Here is a 24,581-nt window from a genome sequence, read left to right as displayed (position 1 = left end):
GCAGGAATACATAAAGTGAGCACAGGTAAAATGGAAAGTTCAATAATATCCCACCAGGGGAAAATTAAATAAAATCATCAAGATTGTTTCTTCTCCTTTAAGAAACTCCATAAAGGTCCTTCAATTAGGAGAAAAAGAAAAGGGTGGGGGAGGGAGGGATACTCCATGGAGCAAATTTCCATTAATTGAATTTTGCATGTGGTTCAACTTATGTCCATAAGACATGATGATTATGGAACATTTAACTAAAACAAGAGATTTACAGAGATCAGTCCAATTACATCCTCTACCCCTACACCCAAAATCTAACCATAAACTTCCTTTATTTTTAGCTTACTCACTACTTTTGATTTTAAATTTTCATAAGAGCCAAGTATATATAGGATTTATAAGGGATTGATGCACATAAAAAAGATGTATGAGCATGTGTATTGAAATCACCATTTGAGTACACACTGAAAATTGTCAAAAGCATTAAGGTCGTATGCAATAACCGGTGAACTCTCAAGAATTCTATGCATCAGTTGTGTATATTAAACCAATTCATAGCATAATGGGATTGGAGATATCATTGAACCAGTCAAAAAGAGCAGAAAAGTAAATAAAACATTGCACCTCAGATTGTAAGAGTTGCAAAGTTTTGTGCCTATGCACAAATGAATAGTTAATCAAACATAACCATTTCTCATTATTATTGTTTTAATTGCCTTACCCTGATAGTTCATTCCATCCAAAGGGACACTAACCAAATTCTCTCTCCAAACACTAATTTAATTTTCATCAAATATCAAAGTACCGCACCACTAATCATTTATTTACTAAAGAAACTAAGTTGATTTCATCGAAAAACAGGACCAAAGATAGAAAAAAATGGAAAATCAAATAAGATGTGGGTTTTTTTTTGTTTTGAATTTTTTAACCCTTGCCTCCATTAGTGTTGATCGAGCTCTCCATTAATTGCAATCAACGCCCCCCCTTTTTTGGCTTTTAACTTGTAGCCAAAAATGAAAAACTCACCAATTTTGAATCTTGCACGAAGCTTTCCCTCTTTCAAACCAGATTACAAGGTCTTAAATCTATCACAGAATTGATGAAAAAAGCCAAGAAAAAAACCCTACTTTTCAATTTATTTTGTTAGGAAAGAAAACAAAGTTCATTTTTCCCCTGTTTTCATCCCTATCTGATTCAATTTTACTTTTGAAAAGTAAAAATATACAATATATATGACGTTACAAAGAAATAAACTCTTAGTTAAACAAATAAATTTGTTGGTTTATTTGATATGTAATCCTTCCTTGTCTCTGACTCTAACAATAATCTTTACATTGTTGTTATCATTGCTATAACTTTCTTTGATCATTTTTGTCTTTTTATCTAATGTTGCATTGTATGCTTCTCTTAGTATGATTTGCAACTTTTAAGGTTACCCTTTTTCTGAATTGTTGTAGACAAAATGATGGGTGAATTCAATCCTTAATTCATAGTTGAAAATGAAAGTGTAGCTCCAGCTGATGTCGTCCCCATTGACATTGAAGCAAAATACTTGCCTGCATGAAGGCTCTTGGCTTATTGTCTCTCCAACTTGTGCAGGTTCAATGTTCTATATTGTTTGATGGTGTTTGTTTCATATTGCACAATTAGGTTCTTCAAGCTTAATGAAAACTTATTCAAGTTGACTTTTCAGTGAATAGCAGATAAGTTTAATTACTTTATTAATGCATATTACATGTTAGTAGAAAAGTAGTACTTTTTTTTACTAGTCTTGTTTTTCTATTTTAGGTATTATTATCTTTTCCTTGTTGGAATAATTGGAAATAATAATGTTAAACTTCTAAGAAAAAAGAGCAAAAGGCACATGAAGATCTTCTGCTAATATAGATTATGTCTTAGGATGGATATCTTATATTACAAAGGACTGTTCTTGTGAATAGTAGGAAACTAAAATAAACTTAGAGGATCTACTTCTAACTAGCTTTTTTTATCATCTCATGTTACAAAAGACTGTTCTTATGAATAGTAGGAAACTAAAATAAACTTAAAGGATCTGCTTCTAACTAGTTGGTCTTGTGTGGTTTGAGTCAGCTCCTTTAGCAAACTGGAATCAACTTAGAAGATTTGCTTCTAAATCGTTATTGTGGTCTCTTGTGGCTTGAGTCAACTCCTTAGCCCTCTTAGCTTGGTGCTTCCAGTCAGTGAAAACTAGAGTGCAAATCATCATACAAACACATGTAACTTGTGCTGCAGCAAGCCCGAACCATAACCCAAGGAAACCCATTTTTAATCCAAAAGCTGCAAAAACGGAAACTGGCAAACCAACAAGGTAAAACGAGCAAAAATTTATACAAGCACCCAGATTAGGCCTAGCAGAACCTATCAGGATCCCACAAGCTGCTGTTTGAGGGCAGTTACCAAGCTCACAAAAGCCTAATATTGGTAGGACAACGGATGTCAATGCTAAAACCTCAGGTTCACATGTATACAACTTTCCCCACACATCTTTTACTGCAATTGTGAAAGTAAAAGCTAGTATTCCACATACCATTGCTATGATGAGTCCTGTAATGGTTGTCTGTCGTGCCTGAGCAGGCGCTTCAGCACCTAACTCTTGCCCGATACGCATAGATAAACTTGCACTTAGAGAATGAGGAAAAACATATAAAAGTCCTGTTGTTTGTATAAGAATCCCTATTGCAGCCATATTTGTCTCTGGATTATTAATTAAGCCACAAAGTACCACCATTATCTCATACCACCACCATTCTAAACACACAGATACAACACTTGGAATCATGAGCGACACTAGTGAGTGCCAATCTCGATAACTATTAGTTAACATTTGACCATCCCAAGGTTTTATTGATGTTTCTGTAAAGAAAAGATAAACTAGCAAGGCTAAATTTATGTTTAATGTGTTGCAAGCAGAGGCTAGAGCGACTCCTTTAACCCCCAAATCCAAATATATTGCAAGGAAGTAATTGATTGGAAGGTGTAGTATCATGGCCCAAGTTGCGGAAATTGTGAAAGGTAAGTTTAGACTTTGGGCTCTTAAGAAAATTCTTAAAGGACTAAGGAGAGCTTGGGCAAGCAATTCAGGAATAGAGTATGTAAGGAATACCTTTGCCACTAATGTTATGGTCTTATCTTGACCAATTAAAAGGAGGATTGGCTCCATGTTCAGCCATAACACGATGATTGGGATGGCTCCGAGAAATAGTAGGCAGAGGGTCTGTTTAAAAGTTTCACTAAGAACTGTCCACTTTTTGGCTCCAAAGGCCTGGCAACATATAGGCTCCATCCCCGTAGCTAGACCTTTCATTACTGAGTAGCCTGTGATGTTCGCAAATCCAATTGCCAGTGAGCCTCCGGCTAACTCAATTTTTCCAAGATGCCCTAAAAAGAACATCGAGATTAAAGACTTGGAGTAAAAAATCAGGCCGGAAATCACTAGCGGCACCGTGATTTTCCCCAATGATATCAGCTCATCCATCACCTATGAACCAAACACGGATATTAAACAATGCAAAATCATATACCACTAGCAAGGATTAACTTTCAAAACAAAGCTGGAATAATTAATGGCTTGTTTGATATAGTGAGAAATTGGACTTACCATAAATTATAAGGAAGAAAAAACCTACCTATTAAGCCAATTGATCGTAGCTTTCGCAGCCTTTTTAGAAGTAGGGAATTTTTTTTCTTAAAGGCTATTTCTTTAGATCGGGATATATTCTTAAAGGCTAACTTTAACCCTGAGCTACAAATACACCGTAGAAGGCTTGTTCTCTATCATGGAGTAAGCCATGAATTGCAAGCATCATTGAAAAAAATCTGGATAAATTTGCTTCTGACTATGTTAGAAAGACAGTATCCTCTCTGCAGCTAAAATGTAGTACAAAAACTTTTAGGTAATTTCCCCTCATAAATGAGATACCATTTCCCTCTTGACAAGTTTAGGAAGGTTGTTTTAAGAATAACAACGCATGCGTTGTGAATTTAATGGAGCATCGGGATTAGGGAGAGTATTGAAGGCTGAGAAGATGCACCACATTTACTTGTCAAAAGAGTAACAAAGATGCTGTCATATCAATTATTTGTCGTCCTCTTGGATTACTTTCCTAAGTTGATTTATTGAATTACTTTTATCGTATTCAACTCAATTTCTACCATCTGTCAGGTAAAGTTAAAATGCTAGCCTCGAATGGAAAAGCATTTGTTGCAGTCAAAGAATCTCAACAAGTGCCATTGTAGCTTCAAGTTTGAAATAGGCATTTGTGTTATCCAATTACTCAATTATTGATATAGGTTTTGGAAATTCATGCTCAAAATCGACACACAATTAGGCGTGGGTCAAATAGAAATTTTCGTAATTGGATGGTAAATGGAAAAGGATGAGGAAGAAAGTGATGGAGCTATAACTTCACCTTGCTGATAAACGAAAATCAAACAGGATTTAAATTACTTTTTCGGTGAATAAAGGGTACATGCACCTTTCTATTATTATTCACACATTTGATTATATGCTTGAACAATAGATTTGTAGATGTTTTTCATATTAGAACTATGTTTGGTCAATATCTACGAAAAGAATTGCATGCCTACTTATTTTTGGAGCATCACCTATTGGAAAGATTATTTCTTGTGACAAGCACAAAGTCATATGCTTGTATAATTGTCTGAAACCACAAACTTTTACTAATTTTTTATGCTGACATTCTTTGCATGGTAGCTTAATCCTTTTTACCTATTGGTGCTAAACAAGATGCACAACAATTATAGCAACATAGAAAAAAGGTATTATTGGTGATTAATCAAACATAGAGAGAAGCAAGGTTACTCATGATTTCCAAGATGCACTACATGTATACTTATTTTAGAAAGTTTTCTGAGCCATGTAACTAGCATCACAATCGAGCTAAAACCATTTAACTCATATTGTAGAGACAAAAAAAAACCACATAGATGGTAGAGAATAAGATATTATAGAAGTATTAACTATAAAAGTACCATGGAAATCCGTCAAATTGCATTTTTCCTTGCTAAAAAAATGGACAAATTAATCCCTGTATATTAAATTAAAGAGCAAACTAGCACTTTTATTAAAAGTTATATCCATTTCTACAGTTAAAACTTGGTTTTTGTATGTCAACATGAGGTATACGTGGCACACTACGTGTCATTGTCTTATTATTCCATCAACTATGCTAATTTTTTGCAATACAAATGAATGAAATTTTTAATAGAAATGACGAATTTGCCTTTAATAATGTATAGGAACTAGTTTGCCCATTTTTTAAATAAAGCAAGTAAAATACAATCTGACTCATAATACAGAGGTCTTTATAGTACTTTAACCAAGCATTAACTTTCTTCATTGCTTGAGTATTCACAAACCCCTCAAAGTAATAGAAACTCACATTCATTTTTATTAAGATCAGCAATATATTTGTCTCCCTGAAGCTAGCTCTATTGAGAGCAAATAAGTTTGTGTTTCTTTCGCTAGTCATTGTTCCATAATCTATATATATACATAGGAGTGAGCAAAACTCGATTTGACTCGAAAAAATAAAAAAAATTGAGCTTCAAGTTAAACAAATCGAGTTATTTAAGTTAACTCAAATTTTTTTTTTGAATTTTGAGTTTGAATCGAGTTTAGTTTTCGAATTTGAATAACATGAATAAACCGAATATCAAACTATAATATTTTATATTTTTACCCTAAACTCTCAAATATTTTTACCTTTCCCCCAAAACCTTTACTCCTCTCCCATCCTACCCCTCCACCCCAAACTCATTTCTCCCTATTTTTTTAAATATTTTCCCTCCAAAATTTTACTACCCCCATTTACTTTCCCCCAAAATTTTACTCCCCTAAAAACCCTTAAAACTTTTTTTATTATTTTTCCCAAAACTTTTACTTACTTCCACTTTCCTCCCAAAACTTTTACTCCCCTTTCATCTCATCCCCCATCTACCCCAAACCCATTCCCCCCCTTCCAAATTTTTTTTGAATATTTTTCCTCCAAAATTTTACTTCCCTAACCCACCCCCCAAACTTTTTATTTTCCCTCTAATTAAATTTTTACTTCTCACTCTTTACTACCAAATCAAAAATCAAAAGCATCCAACAAAATCCGTAAACCTAAATAGTAATAATTTTATTTATATCTACTATTTATATTATTAAATTAAATTTCACATTTTATACTATTTATATTATTGCATTGTTTAATCATATTGAATCTTTATATTAAAATTGAATTATTAATTATGCCATAAAATATTCGTGTTAAAATTTTTTGTTAGTATCAATTTCACATTTTTACATTTAACATATTTTTTAATTTCAAAATACATAGTGACAAGAAACAAAAGATAATTGAAGCAACTAACAAGCAAAGAAGCTAACTCGTGTATAAAATATTAATAAATAAATTATGGGGTGATGAAAGTTAATAACAAATTTGATTACAGTGGGTGACAATAAGGACCCAAAGTTATTTTTTAAAATTTAACTCGAACAAATATATTTGATTCGATTCAAATTTTGTCTCACTCGACTTGATTCGAAAAAATTTCAAATCGAGCTACGATGATAAAATAAATTTCATCAACTCGATTAACTCGAAATTTTTTCATTCAATTCAATCGAATTCTCACCCCTATGCATACGTAAATCATTTAGAGTGCTTTCACTATCTAGAAAATAACTTCTGAAGTAGTACATTGGTGTATCACATCCCATGTTATCTTAAGACAACATTAGAATAGCTAGTAAGTTTGAGGTCTTTTAGATGGGAGTGAGGAAGAAAGTAGATCAACATCCGGGTGCAAAAGTAAGGAGAGCAAGAATGTCACCTTAATTTTCTGAAACCAACCCAGAAACTTGTTAAGGAACCTCCTTCCTCCTGCTCTACTACCACTATTGTTATAATTGGTTTTATCTTCTCTTTTGGAAACATCACTCGAGGAAGCTGCTTGGCATTGGCTTGTGGGGCACATGATTAAGACTTTGCAATCTAATGATAGCAATTCTTTGGCTCAACTAGACTTGAAAATTTTAAGGTAAGCATGTCATGCATTTATACTGAAACATGCATGGCAGACGTAGATTCAATTGAGGAGAGACCTTAATCTTTTCATATCGTTTTTTGTCCTTTTCGGTATCAACCATAGATTAGTCTGGTTCTTAGTTGTTTGGAACTTGTAAGTATTAGCATAAGAAAACGGAATTCATCGAATTGAGAACGAAAATAGAGCAGAACAAATTTATCTTCTGGGGCAGTACAAAACACGATGCTCTATTAAAAATGAAGGAAATAAAAACTTAAGAATAGCAGTTAGACCTAAAGCATGCCTTTTTGCTTCTAAATATGCCAAAAGATTACTTTGGACAGTCTATTGATTTGAGCTAAGCATTTAGTCATCATTTGGGTACCAAATGAAATATTCCTTTAATCCTGTAGTTTGGAAGTTCAGCCTTTTGACATTCAGAATGTTTTCACATAGTAAGTATAAACCAGCACAAGAAGAAAAACACCCTTGCTTAGCTCAGTTGGTTCGTGTCTAGGGTTCGAACCCAACCCGTTTCCTTACCAAAAGAAAAAACATTACAAAATGCATATATACTGTCCATTAGGAAAGGAACTGTCAATTTCATTACCATGCTTCCATCTTTATACAAATATTCCAACTTGTAAGAGTATTTTAAATTGAATGTATGACTTATTGTAAACTCCACCCACTTATCACCTTGATACAGTAAGTTTAATGGTATTAAATATCTGTGTACACTTGCTTGCTGGCTATGTGACTGAAAGTAACTTATAATCAGTAGTTATTTTTTGCTGTGGAAAACTATGAGCTTTTGATAATGGTTAGTTTGATTTTCCACTGAAAGTTGTTCTCTTATGATTACCAAGGATGGCTACCATGTTTGATGCTATGCAAGGCAAATTTTAGTGCTTTATGTTTGCATTGAAATTGAATAAGATCTAATCTACAATGATAAATTATGTTAAAAGGCTAAAGCTTTTATTTAAGTGGAGAAATTAAATTCCATCTCCTCCAGTTTGGATGTTGGACAAAGAAGTTTGCACAAATGGCAAAACAATACCCTAAATGACACGTGTCCTCCATGTGACTAAAAACCAAGAATACCCATCGTTTTACAGGCCAGTGTGTATTGTGGGCTGTGATGGCACCCTGAATTCCAATTCCACCATCTCTCCTTCTCAAACTTTGATCTCGTCATCAGTTGAACAAGTCAACACTCAATTTGGATACCGACGCTTTGGATCTTACATTTGTCTATGTCTTAATCGCCATATCATTTCTTTTTATGTACTCGACTCATCGTGCCAACCTTTTTTTCTTTTTTACTTTTTCTTTGACGTTTTGCCCGTGAATTCGCAAGATTTCACCTTTTTTTTTCTTTTTAATGGTAAAGTATTAAAAATAGTTATTTATATTTGAAATATTACGTTTTAGTCACTTACGTTATTATTTTGTTATAAAGTGATAATAGAGTTTAACGGTATAGTGACCACTTCGTAACAAAATGATAATTATGTAAATGACTAAAACATAACATTTCAAACATAAGTGACTAAAATATAATCTTAGTCAAATATATAGTTTACCCCTTAAAAAGTTATACTACAATTATTTATTAAAATAGTTATGATATTGAACTTATTTTTTATTATTTAAAAAATTAATAACACATGTAACTGCGATTAGTATTGATTGTCTCGGGTTAAATTATGGTTATAGTCTTTTTACTATGTTTAGATTTAAATTCAGTTTGTATGTCTTAATTTGATATAATTTGGTTGGTTTACTTTTAAAATAATTTTTTTTGTTAGAAATTTTATTTTAAGAAAACTCATATCAGTAATTTAATTAGAAAAAGTATTAATGTTATAAAAATTAGGGTAAACTATAAAAATAGTCACTTTTGTTTACCTCAAATTACACTTTAGTCACTTATGTTTAAAATGTTACATTTTAGTCACTTGTTATCGTTTTGTTACGAAGCGGTCACACTACTGTTAAAATCCGTTACCTCCTTAACGGAAGTCCTATATGGCAGTCCAAATATGTTTTAAATGCCAACTTGGACGTCTAGTTGTTGGGATGAAAATATGTTTTTAATTAAATAAAAATCAATTTGGACTGTTACGTAGGACATCTAAGTTGACAATTAAAACCCATTTGGACTGCCACGTAGGACCGTCGTTAGGGAGGTAACGAAGCTTAACGATAGAGTGATCACTTCGTAACAAAACGATACGTAAGTGACTAAAACATAACATTTTAAACATAAGTGACTAAAATGTAATCTGAGATAAACAAAAGTGACTATTTTTGTAGTTTACCCTAAAAATTATAATCACTAAAAAAAGGGGAAAATAAATGGACAAGTCTCATCTATTGACTTAATCAAGATTTGATTTGGTAAGAAGAAAATTCAAATTGGATTAGATGATGGTTGAGTTAAATATGTGGTAAATCCATGTCTTTGAGGAAAAGATTTAACTTTATCTCTTGAATTGAGTTTTTTAATTATTATTAAAAAGATTTAAATTTTAAAAATTTGGCTTATGTTGTACTTAGAAATGAGTCTAATCCAACAGTTTGACTTTTATTTCCATTTTTTTATATAAAAATTAAATTTTTGTTGTAAAATTTAAACCTTAAATTATAACAGGAAAATATAAATATGAAACAGAAAACAATATAAAAGATAATTCATGATTGAACCCCAAAAAAAAATGACATCATAGGTAAAAGTATGGTTGAGTTTCTATGATTAGAGGTGCTCATGGTCCGGGCCGGGCCGGGTTCGAAACAGGTCCGGTTCGAAATATGGGCTTGAAATTTTGTCCAAGCTCGGTCCGGGAAAAATCCTAAGCCCGAGCCTGGTTCGGCCTATTTTTTTAATAAACACTAAAAATTTATTTTAAAAATAAAAATATAAAAAAGTATTTTAAAAATATTTTAAAAATAAAAAAACAAATATTTATTATATTCTGGCCGGGCCGGGCCCGGGCCAAAAAAGTGGTGCCCGAGGCCCGTCCCGTTTTCTAAACGGGCCTCATTTTTTTGCCCAAACCCATATTTCGGGCCTATATTTTTACCCAAACCCTCCCATATTTCGGGTGGGCTCCGGCCCATGAGCACCTCTATATTGGATTAAGGGTGAAAAACCCCGAAAAATTTAATTAAGCTCTTTGTTCTTTTTACATTTATTTGAATACTGAAACTTTCAAAATATATCAAAAAAGTCCTCAAATCTTTTCAAAAAAAGCAACTTAAACTTTCAAAATACATCAAAAAAACCCTCAAACTTTTTCAAGAAAAAAACAATTAAACCTTGCTTTTATTAATTAAAATCAACAAAAGCTATAAATATTATTAAATTTTAATAAAAAAATTTAAATATTAAAAAATTATTAAAAACTAGAAAAAAAAATATAAAATACATAGAAATATAAAAATTTTATAAAGCTGTAAGAAAATTATACAAAATGTAAAGAAATATAAATTTCGTAAAAAAAATTATAATAATTATCGTACTAAAAGAAGCATTTTATAATTTTTCTATAACTTTTATTGATTTTTATTTTTTTATCATTTTTCGTCACATATCCCGCTGTGCTGCGACATGTGATGAAAAAAACTAGGAGTCATTAATTTTTTTTATGATTTCTATAAAATTTTGTAATTTTGTTATTCTTTTACGATTTTATAAAAAAATGATTAGTTTTAATAAAATTTTTAATTTTTAATTTTTTTAAAAAATTTAATAGTCTTTCTATATTTTTTATTTTTTTCTAATTTTAAATAATAGCGGGGGCTTAATTGTTTTTTTGAAAAATTTGAGGATCTATTTTATGCATTTTAAAAGTTCAAGTATCCAATTGAATGAAAAAAAAAAGCAGTAACTTAATTGTTTTTTTTAAGAAGTCTAAGGACTTTTTGTATGTATTTTGAAAATTCAAGTATTCAATTGAGTGAAAAAAAAAAAGACAGTTTTTTTTTTTGAATCCATAAGCCTTCTATATTAAAAATTAATATTTTATTTACTTAAAAAATAAAAAAAATCATAAAAATTAGATAACGATGACGCTTTTAGTATGATAGTAATATTATTATTTATTATGGAATGAAAATTTATGTAAATCACAGAACCCCCACCCGCGTGTGAGGCTAGCTCTTCCCCTCCCTAAATATAAAGTCCTCCCTCATGGACGCTTCATGTATAAAACTCACATTTCTGGTTGTACTTTAGAAAAAAGAATCTACTGCGTCTCCAAATGGCCCTTCGATCATTAGCCACCAGGAAAACCCTAACCTTGGCTCTCAAGTCCACCAGGTTGGCTCAGTCTCGAGCCTTGCAGACCTTCTCGCTCCCCGATCTTCCGTACGACTATGGGGCACTCGAGCCCGCCATCAGTGGAGAGATCATGCAGCTCCATCACCAGAAGCATCACCAAACTTACATCACTAACTATAACAAGGCTTTGGAGCAGCTCCATGACGCTATCCAGAAAGGTGATTCTTCCACCGTCGTTAAGTTGCAAAGCGCCATCAAGTTCAACGGCGGAGGTAATTTTTTTGTTCTTTTTTATTTAATGCTTAAATTAAGTGACTGAGTTGCCGTTCAAAGATTGATAATTTGTGATTTTTCTTCTGACTCTGAAACTTGTGAGCAATGCCTCTTTTTAAGTTCCGCTAATTTACTTGCTTTTTGCTTACGGGAATTAAAGTGAATAGGATTTTGGATTAGTAAATGTTAAAAAATAATCTTTTGGAATAATTAAGATATCGGGTGTGTTTGGTAATCAGAGTTTGGTATTTTTTTTAGCTGATTTGGGCACAAATGTAGGATTGGTAGTCAAACACTGTTTGGTGGGGTGAATAGAGCATTTTGAGCTAAGACTCACAGTTGAGTTGATTGGGAATGAGATACGTACCATATATCTGACCTCTGACCATGTTGGCTTAAAAATTACTCTCTTTGCGAGATTTGTTTTCACTTCTGTAAAATGATTTCTTATACAACGAGATATGCACTTGACATAATTATCGGTAAGAATAGAGTTTACAATTATAGTGATACACTATTAATATTGAAATTTGCAAATAAGCAACTTAAGAAATTTGTTTTTTTTTTAAATTTCAAAAATATTCACTAATTAATTTCCTTAATAGATGTTTTAATTCATTGGTAATAGTGTTTTATTTCAATAATTTCAGCCAATAAAGCCTAAAGTATTATAAACAAATAAATACTTAACAATAAAATGTGTCATGCTCTTATTTGTCAGCTTTCAGCTCTCAGCTAAGTTTTACTAAACACTTTTAAATAAACAGTTAATAGAATCAGTTGGTCAAATCAGCCACTACAATCAGCTATCAGCTAATTGTCAAACAGGGCCATCGATTTTAAGGTTTAGAACAATTTTGATTAAAAAAATTTGTATTAGATACTAGCATAGCTCAATTTTGCTTGATGAATGATTCTTAGTAACTAGGATGTTTCTTTTTTAGTCCTTTGTTTGCTATTATACTGAATTCCCGTCATGTTGAATGGTTGTTATCTCATGCAGGTCATATCAACCACTCAATTTTTTGGAAGAATCTTGCCCCTATTAGTGTAAGTTCATATTTCAAAATCATATTTTTCAAATCTATCTTAGTAATATGTAATAAAGCTTGTTCTTTGAAATGGATTGCCGCTTACCTCATTCCATTTACATGACAGGAAGGAGGAGGTGAGCCTCCACATGGTTCTTTGGGTTGGGCCATTGATACCAACTTTGGTTCATTGGAATCATTGATTCAGAAGATGAATGCCGAGGGTGCTGCTTTGCAAGGCTCTGGTTGGGTGGTCAGTGATTTTGTTTGCCAAGGGTTCACTTGATTTTTTGTTTCCTTGGGCATCCAGTCATAAATGGTTTGCATCCGTATTTGCTTACTCTTACTTTTATTTTCTTGACAGTGGCTTGGACTGGACAAGGAGTTGAAGAAGCTTGTGGTCGAAACCACTACAAATCAGGTATGCTTGCAATATTTAGTGTAAAGTGATTCATGAACAATTATGGGACTTCTTGGTTTGTTCACTTGAATGTGAACCTACTTATTTCTGTGGCCTTGCTTATTCCGCTCCATTGGAAGACTTTAATAACCGGGAATATCTTATATGAGATTATGGCCTCTGGAAGTTATACCATGTAAAAGGGTTGCCCATTACCTTTCAGGCCTATGATGTGAGCTTTTTTAGAGAGGTCACCTCTACTTGGTTTCTATAAGTTGGAGTCTTGTGAAGCTTATACTCCCCTCTTAAAAGTTGCTTATAAAAAGCTATAAGTTAAGGTGAGAGGCATAATATGGTTATGAAATCTTTGCTGCAGGATCCACTTGTGACCAACGGGCCAAATTTAGTTCCCTTGCTTGGGATAGATGTTTGGGAGCATGCATATTATCTACAGGTAAATTTTCAAAACTTTAGTTGTCTGTTAAAATATGAGCTCAAATGTAAATCAAAGATTAGCATATGACAATGCCAATGTAGGCTTGTTACATCAATGATCCTGTGCTTTGATTTCAGAATTTTTACTGTTATTTTAGTTTTTGGAAAAGAAAAAAAAAATCTTGTTTTGTTGGTTACATTCAATAAACTGAAACTTCTGCCCTCTTGCATCTCAGAAAGATATTATGTTCACTTTATTCAGTTGCTTGAATAAGCTTATGAGAGCACCATATATTTGCCAATGGCTTGAGTATAAGAGAATTTGAGTCATATATCTTTACTCTCTTTATATATCACTACGGGGTGTACATGAGGGAGGGGTTGAAAAAATAATTGTATAATTTATTGAACCATCTTTTATAAAGATGGTATTCTTTGATATCCTGGTGTACTTTTTCTTATGTGTACCTTTGATATATGTTTTTATGGTGCAGTACAAGAACGTTAGACCAGATTACTTGAAGAACGTATGGAAGGTCATAAATTGGAAATATGCAAGTGAAGTGTACGAGAAAGAAAGTGCTTGAGGTTTGATGTAGAGAATTAAGAGGCAACTTGTCGGATGCTGTATGGCAAAGAGAATAACAAGAAGAATAATGTATGTGTTGTATGAAAGTTAATAAATATTAAGCTTTATGCTTAAAAATTAGAAGGCGTCTTGTACCACTGGTGAATTACATTTACATTTACCCTTGAGTGACCCTTGCTTTTGGGTTTTTCTTTATTCTCCTTTCCAAGGCTGATCAACAGCATTGAATGAATGGTTATTTCTTTGTTTTTCTTGGTATTTATCCTAGTTTGCAGTTCATAAAACCGATGATGAACTGGCTTTGATCCTCTTTGCCAAAAGGAACCTGAACTTTGGGTGTTCGGTTCTGATAAAAAAGCCCTCAACCCATAGAAACCCTGTGGAAAACTATAAACCTTAGCCTATAAATTGGATTTTGACACCAATAGGTGTTGAGGGACAAGCACAACACTATTGAACTTTGGTATATTTGATCAATGTGTCGGTAATTTTTTTTAAATTAATTCAAATTAATATTCTCAAGTTTAAACAATTTTGTTAATTCTAAAAATCAGATCAAACTGGACATAAATTAATTAATTTTTTTAAATTCGAGAGAATTGATAAGTATTTGGAATAAAATAAAAGTTAATTGAGTTAAATGAAAGAATATATGAAATTTAATTAAAATTAATTATATAAAGTTTTTTCTAAATAAACAAATACAAAAGTAAATATTTATACAATTATCTATGACGCAAGGCAAATGCATCTTTTCAACTACATGCTGGATTCCATCGTGATGGAGCTTGGAGTGGATCTTCCTCTTTACTTCAATCTTTGTTCACTTCAAACCCCATGATAAAAAAATAAAACTCATCACTCAGTGCATATTGTTGCACCGGACGGATGCAATAAGGTGTGCAAAAGTTCCTCGAAACTCTAAATGTTTGCGTAAACTTTGGCCAAATTCTTAACATGTTCATTATTGACATCCTTATCAAAGAACAAAATGTGCATATGATAGACCGAATCAATTGCTCAAGTGATATAAGGATACAGACGCGCTTGGATAATAGGCGGCGCAAATTCAATCAATCCAACAGGTTCTGTAACTCGAGAATGCCACTGTCAATCTATATTTGTGATGCTTCAAAATTATTATATTGGATAATCTCACTGTTAATGACAAGCATGTCCGAAAATAGAATAACACATTTACCAATCAAAGAAACCATGTACATGTCATTTCATGCCATCCCAACTACCACATTACAACTCATCCATATGTATTTCATTCCATCATATATATATCTACATTCCAACACATGTCAAACTCAATATCACATTCAAATCTCTATACCAAGCCATGATCAACCATACTTTTCACCAACAAGCATACAACTTCTATATAAGCTTAAACATACCATTTGTAAAGAACACTTATATACATAAACAAGCTATCCCTATTACATGCCACAAAATCGAATTATAATGGTTTCAAAGTCTACCAAAAGATGGTTGGATAGTGTGATCTTTAAGCTGATCCGATCATCTGGTTCCGTAAAATAAAATCAACAAAGAAACACGAAAATAACACGAATAAAATTCAATAGAGCTTAGCAAGTTCATAGGTTGAAAACGATAATGCATACCTTATGTCACATTTATAAATTTACAAGACAATTAACTAACATTCAATCTTGTCATCACAACCGTGTCAATAGGTGAGTTTCGTATACACAAATCATATATCCATCCAAGCTAACAAGATCATTTCATGTCAAGTTACTACATAATATCCATAAGCATATGCAAATATATTTTGAAGACATCAACAAGACATTATCATCAAATCTCAATACAAATCATTTTATCCTTTAATGAACACAATTCTACCGATGAACAGAAATAAACAAATATGAATATGTAGTTATCCACCCAAGACATGCCAAAATGCTCAACTGAGCTAATCTAACCAAGAACATGCTTGGGCACCAAGTGCTTAGCCTGTAGACTAACATCCCTCTAAAAACACGCCTAGGCACCAAGTGCCAAGCCCGTAAGCTAACATCCCTCTAAAAACATACCTAGGCACCAAGTGCTAAGCCCATAGGCTTTACATCTACCCCAAGAACCATTCTAGGATCACTATAAATATAACTTAGTAATCCGCAACAAATGCTGAATTCCATATACCCAGTGAATAATAACATATCATATATCATCATCTCATCACAATTAAACCCCATACAGTGCGCAAAATAAACTATTGGCATGCCAATTGTATTCTATCATATGTTCATTCGAGCTCGATACATATAAATGTATAACATTTTCCATATCAACACTTTTTCCTATCAATTCAATCGTAACATTTCAATTTATAACCAATGTCACCAAAATATAGAATTTCAATAATAACATTACTAAATTATACAAAATAATATCGTATGAACTTACCATGGCTAAACAGCAAAGATAGCAATATCAAGGACTAGTCATCAATTTTCTCTTGTCCACGATTATCTATCAATTCTTGATCTATATAGTAATTTATTTCAATTTATCAACCTCAATTATCTTATAACATGTAATTTAATGCATATTAAATCCTATTATCATTTTCATCCCTAAAGTTTTACACTTCATTCAATTTAGTCCCTAAAATCGAAACAAGTTTATTTTCACAATTAATCCCTAACCCTAAGTGTCAAATTCATAAACATCCTTATACAACCTTCAAATTCTAAAATTTTACAAGAAAAACAAAAAATTTTTAATATTTTATCATTTTAGTCCCTAAACTCAAAACTATTAAAAATCACTTTACAAATTAGTCCAAATTCATGCTCAAGCTTCAAACTAAACCATTAAAAACTAAAATGCTTCAAGAATATCAATGGCAAGTTTTTAAAACTTTGACAGTATTTCAAAATAGTCCTTGGACTAACTAGATTGAGCTACAACGATCTCAAAAATATAAAATTTATGAAAAACGAGTAAAAATGAACTTACATGCAAAGATATACACAAGGCCGAAGCTTCCAAGGTTTAAAATTGGTGAAATCGGTTGGAACATTAAAGAATGAAGAAGATTGTTTAATTGTTTTTTTTATGTTAACATATTTAACTAATTACTAAATTACCCTTAAATTTAACCTTTAATTTCATTAACCAAAGGCATCAACCGTCCACTAGTAATAATATTATGGCTAAATTGCCATTTAAAACCATCCCCGTATACATTTATTCTCAATTTGCACCTAAACACTAATAGCAATTGACTTTTACAAATTTTACTATTTAGTTTTTTTTTCTTTAATTACTTAATCAAACATCAAAATTACCGAACCAAATTTTAATATGACACTAATGACCTCGTAAATATTAAATAAATAATATCTACGAACTCATACACCAGAATCTGATCCCAAAACCACTAAAAATGATTGTTACAGCAAACAATTATAATAAATATAATTATATTCATTTATGATAATAATTATATTAATTAAATACAATTATACAAATAAATTACTTATTCATATGCATGTAGAATGATTTCTCATCAAATCCTGTATGATCCAAGGTAGTCCAAATCTATTCAAATATTAAATGTAGGACTTATTATAAATATTTATAATTTAGTGTGTTCTAATATATCAATTATGGTTATAGTTTTACATTGTTGATAAAGGGACATTATAGTTTTACAAATAGTATCTGCATCATATACCAGTAGACATCAATAGTAAATTTCATCGATCTCTATCTATGTTGTCTTATAAATCACCTAGTAGAGAAAAGCCATAATTGCAAACCCCTAATTGAATGTCCTAGTTAAATGGAAGTTTGTCAGTAAATGGGTATATATAATGCATAAAATAGCCAAACATGTAAAGCATTAGCATTCCTTTGATTATGTATGGTATGTAAGCTTTGGCCTATCGATCGAGGTCTTTACCATTTGTATCGGTAACTAATGTCTCCTCAATTAGTGTTTCCTACTATGTAAACTTCACTCAACACCCTTCCACATCTTTCTTATTTTAAGATTTTGTACTCGATAATGTGGATAGTACTGCCTATGGATCAAAGGCAAGGAAAACATGTGAGTAGAGTTACATTTTTCAATGTTAAAGTCACTTTACTGCAAGGAAAATAAAAAGTACGGGTCTTTAACTTCTATCGTTTAACTAAGGTAACAAGCAACTTTCCCAAGCACTGAAAATGAGGTACCTAAGATACTTGTTTAAATCTGATGTTTTTAAATAATCTATAATTCAATCATATTTGAGGATTTTAAAACTTAGATTATTCAAGTGGAGAACCCTAGAAGCCAAGAGTGCTACCCCTAGTATCCTAGCAAAAACAGTGGCTGCTGCGGCTTGGGATGACAGAAAGGGGTGGCAATGACGGGTTTGGGGAGATGAAGTCTCCTTGTTGGTTGAAGAGCTTATACAACTATCAGTCAAAAGCTCGACGATGGAACTAAACGAGAAATCGACTCTAATCTGTACTATTTGGACAGAGAAATCCTACAATCCAGATAGTTTCAAAGCGCAGATGAAAAGTATTTGAAAAATTAAGAGAAAATTTGAGATCCAATCGGTAGGGCAAAACCTTTTTATGATTGTGTTTGAATTAGAGGAAGATTTAGAAACTGTTATGGAGGGTCAGCCATGGTTGTTTAGGAAGAGTCTAATTATCTTTGATCGATTGACTAATCCAGTGGAAAGAGATCAGATCAGACTTGTTTCATCCCTGTTCTGGATCAAGATTGGACCGTGCTTACCAGAATTTGACAAAAAAGATCTCTTGCATGCCATAGGGGTTACTTTTGGAGGCGTTCTCATATCTAAAATCAGTGGTGAGTTATGTCACCTTAGAATTAAATTAAACGTACAAAAACCCCCTTCGTAGGGGTATATTTGTTTTAAGAGACAATGGGAATAGATATTGGATTCCTTTTAAGTACGAAAAGCTACCGAAATTCTGTTTTGGCTGTGGAAAGCTAGGGCATGATCTCCAGGAATGCACAGTAATACAACCTGCAGAAAAAGACAGAATTAGAGAAAACCCACCTTTCTCTTTAGCACTGAAAGTAGAACTAAATTTGGTTGGCAGGGAGAGCCTAAAATTTAACGCTTTAGCAAAAAAACTACAACCATAGTGTTCGTATACAGGAGGTGGTAAGGAGGACCAGGAGATGTACTTACAGAGTGGTAAAAGTAGTGGTATGATCCAAGAAGTGCAAGAGGATTCATAGGTAAAAATAACAGCAAAAGAGACAAGAACGCAAAATATGGGTGAAGTTGACGGGAATAAGTCAGAGAAAGGCATCACAGTCGAAGACTCAATAAAGCCAGCCAGGAAATCCAGTTGGAAAATAGCTGAACCAACTGAAGTGTTGAATTATCATGGCACAGAAAGTAAATTACAGGAAAGGAAATTGACAAAGATTGAATATGAGGATTACAACATAAAAGAGACACGAGAAGGAGCAGCAAAGAGGAGGCGATGTGATGGACAGAATTTAATAAACGAGGCTGAAACAAATTTAATGAGAAAGAACCCCACCCAAAATAGATCGGCGGCTGCCAATAGGCAAGCTGACCGGACACAATGAAAATCATATGAGGTAATGTTCGTGGATTGGGGAATCCACGGGCAGTATGAAGGCTTCGGTTTTTACTGAAGAAAAATAAGCCCCAAATAGTCTTCCTCATGGAGACTAAAGTTAATGAAAGACATATGGAGATAATTAGGAGACGGTGTGGTTTTATGAATGGTTTTGATGTAGGAGCAGAAGGTACGAGAGGAGGGATCTGCCTAGCATGGAAAGAGGAAACCCAGGTTAGTCTTAAAACTTTCTCAACTAATCATATTGATGTGTTGATCAAAGAAGACGATGTTAGTAAAGAATGAAGATTCACAGGATTTTATAGGTCACCTTATATTCAGAATAAATCTGCCTCATGGAATTTACTAAGATTTTTAGGATAGGAACAAAACTATCCGTGGCTTGTTAGTGGCGATTTCAATGAAATAATGTATTCTTTTAAAAAGAATGGAGGTCAGCCAAGGGAGGAGAAACGGATGGAAGCATTCCGGAAGGTATTGAAAGAATGTTAACTCATTGATGTGGGATATACGAGAGCATGGTACACTTGGGAGAGAGGGAATCTACCGAGTACAAATATTAGAGAAAGACTGGATAGGGGTGTTGCAAATGAAGAATGGATGAAATTGTTCCCAATAGGCAATATACACCATTTAACATCTTCACTTTCCGATCATTGCCCTCTTTTCATTAGTACAAATAATGTTGATAACTTCAAAAGAACCCCAAAATTTAAGTTTGAGGCGTGGTGGACTACAAAAGAGTCGATTGAAGAGGAGATTAAGAATTCATGGAAGTCGTCAAGTGGATCTATTGTTGAAAAGCTTGAAAGATTACAGACCAATCTGTCAAGATGGGCAAAATCAATACAGAAGGCCCAAAAGGAGCTGACGAATAAGTTCACAAAGGAGTTAGAAATTTTAATGGAGAAAGAGAGATATGAGGATACAATGGCACAGATAATTAATACGAGAATCCATTTAAATCTGGAGATTGATAAAGATGAAATGTACTGGGAACAAAGAGCAAGAGCAAATTGGCTTCAGCTAGGGGATAAGAATATGGCATTTTTCCATAAGCATGCCTCAATACGGAAATGAATCAACACAATAAACAGGCTGGTCACAAATGATGGAAAGAAGATTTTTGAAGAATTAGAAATTAATGAGACTGCCACAAAATACTTCCAAAATCTTTTTTTTATCTAATGGGGTAGGAAATCTTTCTCATCGTCTGTCAGGTATCAAGAATAGCATTTCTCCAGACATCAACAGAAACCTACTGGCAAAATATACGGCAGAAGAGATTTTCCAAGCAGTAACAGAAATGGGACCCACAAAAGCACCAGGCTATGATGGCTTTCCGGCACTTTTCTTTCAAAAATACTGGCATATTGTAGGGAAAGACGTTGAAACCTTTTGTTTGGGAGTTCTGAATGACGGTCAAAATTTTGAAGACTCCAATCTTACCGAGATTGTACTTATTCCGAAGACTCCAGATCCCACAAATCTTGTCAACTTTAGGCCTATTAGTCTATGCACAGTTATTTATAAAATTATTGCCAAAACTATTGCTAATCGTCTACAGGAATTTATTGACAGATGTATTGACAATGCTCAAAGTACATTCATCCCGGGAAGATTAATTTCTGATAATGTGTTGATTGCTTATGAAATTCTTCATACACTTCGTAAAAAATGAACGGGGAAAAAAGGATACATGGCAATCAAGTTAGACATGAGTAAAGCCTATGATAGAGTTGAGTGGACATTCTTGAATGAAGTAATGTTACGTATGTGTTTTGCAGAAGAATGGGTGTCATTAATTCTGAGATGTGTTTCTACAGTCTCTTACACAGTTAACATCAATGGAAGGAGAGGTGATGTTTTCAAACCCACCAGAGGACTTCGACAAGGTGATCCACTTAGCCCTTTTCTTTTTCTGATTTATAGTAAGGGACTTTCGTCCTTACTTAGGACATCAACAACAGAGGGTTTGATAAAAGGAGTTAAGGCTAGTAGAAGGGGCCCGACGATCTCACATTTACTATTTACGGATGATTGTATTCTGTTTAGTGAAGTTACAAAGAATAAAGCAAATATCTTAAAAGATATTTTGAAGGAATATGAGAAGTGTTCAGGTCAATGCGTAAATTTCAATAAATCCACGATTTTCTTCAGCTCTAATACAGTAGAAGGGGACAAAACAACTATCTCAATTGAAATGGGAATAAGGCGATCAACAAATATAGAAAAATATCTAGGACTTCTCAATGTGGTAGGACGGCAAAAGAAGGAATATTTCCAGAATCTCAAGGACAAGATTAAGCAGAGGGTCGAGAATTGGAGTACAGAATTTCTTTCACAATGGGGTAAGGAGGTTTTCATAAAATCAATACTTAAAGCAATACCAGCCTACACTATGGCATGCTTCCTTCTACCAAAATCTTTGTGTGGGGAGTTTGAAAATTTGTTTGCTAGATTCTAGTGGCAAAAAGGCCAAAGGAAGAAAGGGATTCATTAGTGTCAATGGAAAGCTTTGTGCAGCTCTAAAGAGGAGGGAGGCATGGTTTTAGAGACATGGCTCAATTCAATTTATCCTTACTAGCTAAACAAGGATGGCGAATTATCAATAACCAAAATGCTCTTTTTACGCAAGTTTTTAAAGCGAAATACTTTCCAAATGATCATTTTTTTTAACTCCCGTCTTGGAAATTATTGTTCTATGTGTGGAAAAGTATTTGGGCAGCAAAGGCTTTACTGGCAAAAGGTTTATACTGGAGGGTTGGTACAGGTACTACTATTTCAGTTAATGATGATGCTTGGATCCCAGATGCAGTAAATTTCAGATTATCAACAACGATTACTTCAATGTGTGATCTTAAAGTTAAGGAGTTAATTGATAGTAATAAAAGGCTTTGGAAGAGGGAGCTGATTAACAATACCTTCACAGAAGAAGACGCTGCAAGAATTCTTCGAATCCCTCTGGCACGTACTCCTCATGAGGATTTCCTTATTTGGGGAGGAGAATCATCGGGTGAATTCACGGTCCGAAGTGCCTATAAACTATTATAGAATTCGGATGAAAATCTTAGAGCTTATGCTTTACAAACCAACTACAGGAAATTCTACAAAAAACTTTGGAGCCTGAATTTACCAACAAAGATAAAGATTACAATATGGAGACTATCATGGAACTTTTTGCCTACAAAAGTGAATTTACAACACAGGAAATTATCAGCAAACACAAACTGCCCCAGATGTGGTGAAAGAGCTTAAACAATGGACCACCTATTTCGAGAATGCCCTGTTACAACAGAAGTATGGAGAGCATTATCATTTCAGAATATTATTATGGACCAGAGCACGGACTTCGTAGAGTGGCTAACCTGGGTGTTAGAATAGCTCAACCATTGGCAAAGTTGTTTATTCTACTGCGCACTTTGGGCCATATGGGGAGACCGAAATAGAAGAATACAAGAAGGAAAAGTCAGCAATGGAAAAGAAATTGCAAATTTCACCAACAATTACATTACTGAATTAACTGGTCTTGGAAAAAGTAAATCGACAACAGTTATAGAAAACAAGAGATGGAGGCACCCACATCGCGATTTCATAAAGATAAACTTCGACGGAGCATACAAAGAAAGCCAGAAATACTCAGCCTCAGGTATTGTGGCCAGAGATGATGAAGGCAGAGTTCTGTTATCTTATTCAAAGATCCACAACGATATCACCTCTGCGTTTGCTGCGGAAGTAGTAGCTTGCCGGGCAGCAGTTCATATAGGATCAGATAAGGGATGGCAGTCAGTTATCTTTGAAGGAGATTCTCTTACAGTAATTAAAAAATGCAATACAAAAGGGCAAGATCGATCGCTGATAGGGGCATATATTCACGATATTCAACAGAAATTAAGTGAGTTTAAGAACATCAGCTTCCAACACACACCAAAACACGCAAATAATCTAGCACATATTCTTGCAACAGAAACCCTAAGAAGAAAAGAGGAGGTATACCTGGAAATGGAGGTCCCTGAGTACGCCGAATAACAAAGAAAAAATGATAGGGTGTGTGAACCAGACTAGAAAGCGCCAGGAGAGGAAGAACGAAAGGAAGAAAATTTCAAAACAAAAAGAAAATGGAACGGTTAGGAAGGAAAAGTTTGGAAGAAGGAAATCGTCAAATTGAAAATGAAATGATGCGAAGAAGAGAGGGCAGATTTCAGCAATTTCTGATTGGGCAAGGAATCGTGCAATAAATGTTGATTCTATAAGTTACTTTTAAAATATTTAGATTTTATTTTACCTTTGGCCATCTGCTTTGGGCCGTTTTCTTAGAATTATAAGTGTTCAGTTTTTGTAATTTTGTTTTATTAATAAAAGTCTAATCTAATGTTATTAAAAAAAAACTTAGATTATTCGAGATCAAATAATTTATTTTTTATCTTGTTAATAATTGAGAAAATAATTAATAATTAATTTTTATTTATTACAATATAAAAAATAATATTAAATTTTAATAATAACAAAATCTCATGACAGAAGATTTTACCATGCTTATGCAATATGCTAATTTGTGATCCTATAGCCTTAATAGACCCATTTTACAATGGATAGAACTTCGAATTAGGAAAGAGAGTTTGACAGTTAGAATGCTTAGGAGAGGAGAGAAGGAACTTAGGGTTGGATTTTAGTGTAAAAATTAAAAGGGAGGAGAGTATTTGTAAGATGTGTATGCACAATCATTCAAATTTAATTTAAAGGAAACTCGACACTCACGAATGTTAAAATCTATTGTATTAAATTCAAGTAATTGGACTTATGAGCAATCAATCTCAAATCAATATATTTGACCTGATCTTTACACATATCAAAATTAAAAAATTATATTTTTTTATTAAAAAGTGTATT

The 24,581-nt window shown here is 33.1% G+C and overlaps 2 protein-coding genes and 1 long non-coding RNA gene across 5 annotated transcripts; 1 reads left to right on the top strand and 2 right to left on the bottom strand.

The window, feature by feature from the left end:
- Positions 1–1,862: 1,862 nt before the first annotated feature.
- LOC107903106 (protein DETOXIFICATION 53) lies at positions 1,863–3,921 on the bottom strand. The gene is made up of 2 exons (XM_016829154.2): positions 3,639–3,921; positions 1,863–3,490 (listed from the first exon to the last, which is right to left on the bottom strand). Exon 2 carries the CDS (start codon positions 3,485–3,487, stop codon positions 2,102–2,104), a length of 1,386 nt encoding a protein of 461 aa, XP_016684643.1. The 5' UTR covers positions 3,488–3,490; positions 3,639–3,921; the 3' UTR covers positions 1,863–2,101.
- Positions 3,922–11,138: 7,217 nt separating this feature from the next.
- LOC107904849 (superoxide dismutase [Mn], mitochondrial) lies at positions 11,139–14,261 on the top strand. The gene is made up of 6 exons (XM_016831354.2): positions 11,139–11,610; positions 12,615–12,661; positions 12,770–12,895; positions 13,007–13,063; positions 13,419–13,496; positions 13,972–14,261. Exons 1-6 carry the CDS (start codon positions 11,319–11,321, stop codon positions 14,062–14,064), a joined length of 693 nt encoding a protein of 230 aa, XP_016686843.1. The 5' UTR covers positions 11,139–11,318; the 3' UTR covers positions 14,065–14,261.
- Positions 14,262–14,719: 458 nt separating this feature from the next.
- On the bottom strand, positions 14,720–23,939 carry LOC107904850 (uncharacterized). Of its 3 annotated transcripts, none has more exons than XR_001686370.2 (5): positions 23,688–23,939; positions 23,275–23,433; positions 23,060–23,111; positions 22,616–22,977; positions 14,720–14,892 (listed from the first exon to the last, which is right to left on the bottom strand). It is a non-coding gene; the product is annotated as an uncharacterized lncRNA (long non-coding RNA). The 3 variants fall into 3 exon arrangements; XR_001686366.2 differs by lacking the exon at positions 14,720–14,892 and adding an exon at positions 15,271–19,099; XR_001686367.2 differs by lacking the exon at positions 14,720–14,892 and adding an exon at positions 15,271–19,099 and having other exon boundaries at positions 23,275–23,546; positions 23,688–23,935.
- Positions 23,940–24,581: the final 642 nt, after the last annotated feature.

The sequence above is a fragment of the Gossypium hirsutum genome, chromosome D05, assembly GCF_007990345.1.
Source record: "Gossypium hirsutum isolate 1008001.06 chromosome D05, Gossypium_hirsutum_v2.1, whole genome shotgun sequence".
NCBI classification, from domain to species: Eukaryota; Viridiplantae; Streptophyta; class Magnoliopsida; order Malvales; family Malvaceae; genus Gossypium; species Gossypium hirsutum.
The sequence above is the reverse complement of the archived record's forward strand: the minus strand, read 5'-3'. Positions and strand labels throughout refer to the sequence as shown.